The 1,607-nt window shown below is 35.2% G+C and overlaps 1 protein-coding gene across 1 annotated transcript; it reads right to left on the bottom strand.

Annotated features, from left to right (window-relative positions):
- Nucleotides 1–193: 193 nt before the first annotated feature.
- LOC104916901 (A-kinase anchor protein 9-like) lies at nucleotides 194–1,066 on the bottom strand (the record flags this gene model as incomplete). Its single annotated transcript, XM_010727939.3, has 2 exons — nucleotides 898–1,066; nucleotides 194–346 (listed from the first exon to the last, which is right to left on the bottom strand). Coding segments are annotated over exons 1-2 (285 nt in total), but the record flags the coding sequence as incomplete, so codon positions are not given.
- Nucleotides 1,067–1,607: the final 541 nt, after the last annotated feature.

The following is a 1,607-nucleotide window of genomic DNA, read 5'->3' as shown; positions in this document are numbered from 1 at the left end:
GCATAACTTCGTATAGCATACATTATACGAAGTTATACAAACCAGGCTTTATAAAACAAAATTTTGCTTCATCTTAAGTCTGTAAACTTAGAAATATAGTTATTTAAAATCAAAAAGTACCATTATCATGAACTTCCATCACAATAAAGCTTATAAATATTATTAACTTAAGAGCAAGAACACAATAAAAAACCTTTTCTTTTTTTTTAAGGAGTATTTTCTTAATTAACAGTTCTAAGCACCTTTCTTGAGAAAGCAGAGCTGAAGATACTTCATCCGGCTTTCTTCCTTCATCTTCATTCTCAGAGATTTCCTCTCTCACATCGTTTTGGTTTTCATTTTCATTCTGAGCAAGTTTTTGCAGAGGGAGAGAAGACAAAATAGAGAGAAATCCTGTCATGCCAGAAAACACATATTCTTCCAAGAAGCAGTAGAATATGAAATTTAGAACTGAAATCAGCTGTGTGCCGTTAATACATTTTTGCGTGAAAGCCCAAATCAAGAAACACTTTTCCCAGGCGGAAAAAGTTAAACTAAAACAAATGAAAACAAAACAGGAAGTCCAAGGCAGGGCGTATTAGAAAGCACTTTGTTATGCTGATTAAACAGTCCTTGTGCTTTCAGTTGTTGTTGCTATAGCAATATGAATATGAGCTTACCTGAGCAAACAGCTGTATTAATCCCCACCTACAAGCTGCTAAACTTGCTTCTGCTGCCCTGAAGTAGAAACTATGTCTACCAGTACCTTAAACTTTAACAGCTCTTAAACTTGTTCCACTCAAGAAATACCCTACGTCTTTTAGGAAACTTATATTACATCAAAAACAGTTACAGTAAAACCAAATCTTACTAGTTTTGTATGTCACAGCTGCCAACAAAGCCAAAGTCCACACTCACCTCTGTTTGTGTGCTGCTGTTCTGTAGCTCACGGAAGAGCCTCTCTTTTCCAGGAATAGGATGTTGTCCCAATGATTTCAGTTCTTCCAAAAGCATTCGCTCTCTCTCTGCAGCCAGGTTGTCATTCTCCATTGAGACACGCTAAGAAAGAAGTGGTACAGAGGCAGAGATTAATTTTTAAGCTTCTGAGTACCAGGGAGTCCTGTCACTTCTAATTTCTTACATATTTTGCACAGTGAAAATTCAGTCCATTTCTTTAAATGGCTATAAAGAGGCTGAAAGCTTTCTAGAACTAAACTCAGTCAATAGTACTTGTGGTATCTTATAGTTTATTTAAGATTTTCCTACAATTTCTGTGCTTTTTATGAAATAAGGTGGTCAGAATGTAAACTGGAAGTTTAACACCTAAATGTCACATGCCATCGTACATACACTGAACAACAGAGAAATATATTCTTTTAAAAAGCCTACATACGTTCTTTTAGAATTGCTGAAAGTGTTCAAGGCTTAAACGTGATGTATAAATTCCGATGCAGTTCTTATGTATAAACATCTTTGACAAACACAAAAAAAACAGAAAAGCTAACAGCACAAGTTGTAATATTTTCCAACAGTTTACTACCCCTGACAAATGATGCAGCTGCAAATCAGCACAGAGATAAAGGCTAATGTGTGTATATATTAAAAGGAAATATTTCCAGGATGAATGA

This window comes from Meleagris gallopavo, unplaced genomic scaffold (assembly GCF_000146605.3).
Source record: "Meleagris gallopavo isolate NT-WF06-2002-E0010 breed Aviagen turkey brand Nicholas breeding stock unplaced genomic scaffold, Turkey_5.1 ChrUn_random_7180001950905, whole genome shotgun sequence".
Lineage (NCBI taxonomy): Eukaryota > Metazoa > Chordata > Aves > Galliformes > Phasianidae > Meleagris > Meleagris gallopavo.
Note: the sequence above shows the minus strand (reverse complement) of the source record. Positions and strands in the feature narration are given on the sequence as shown.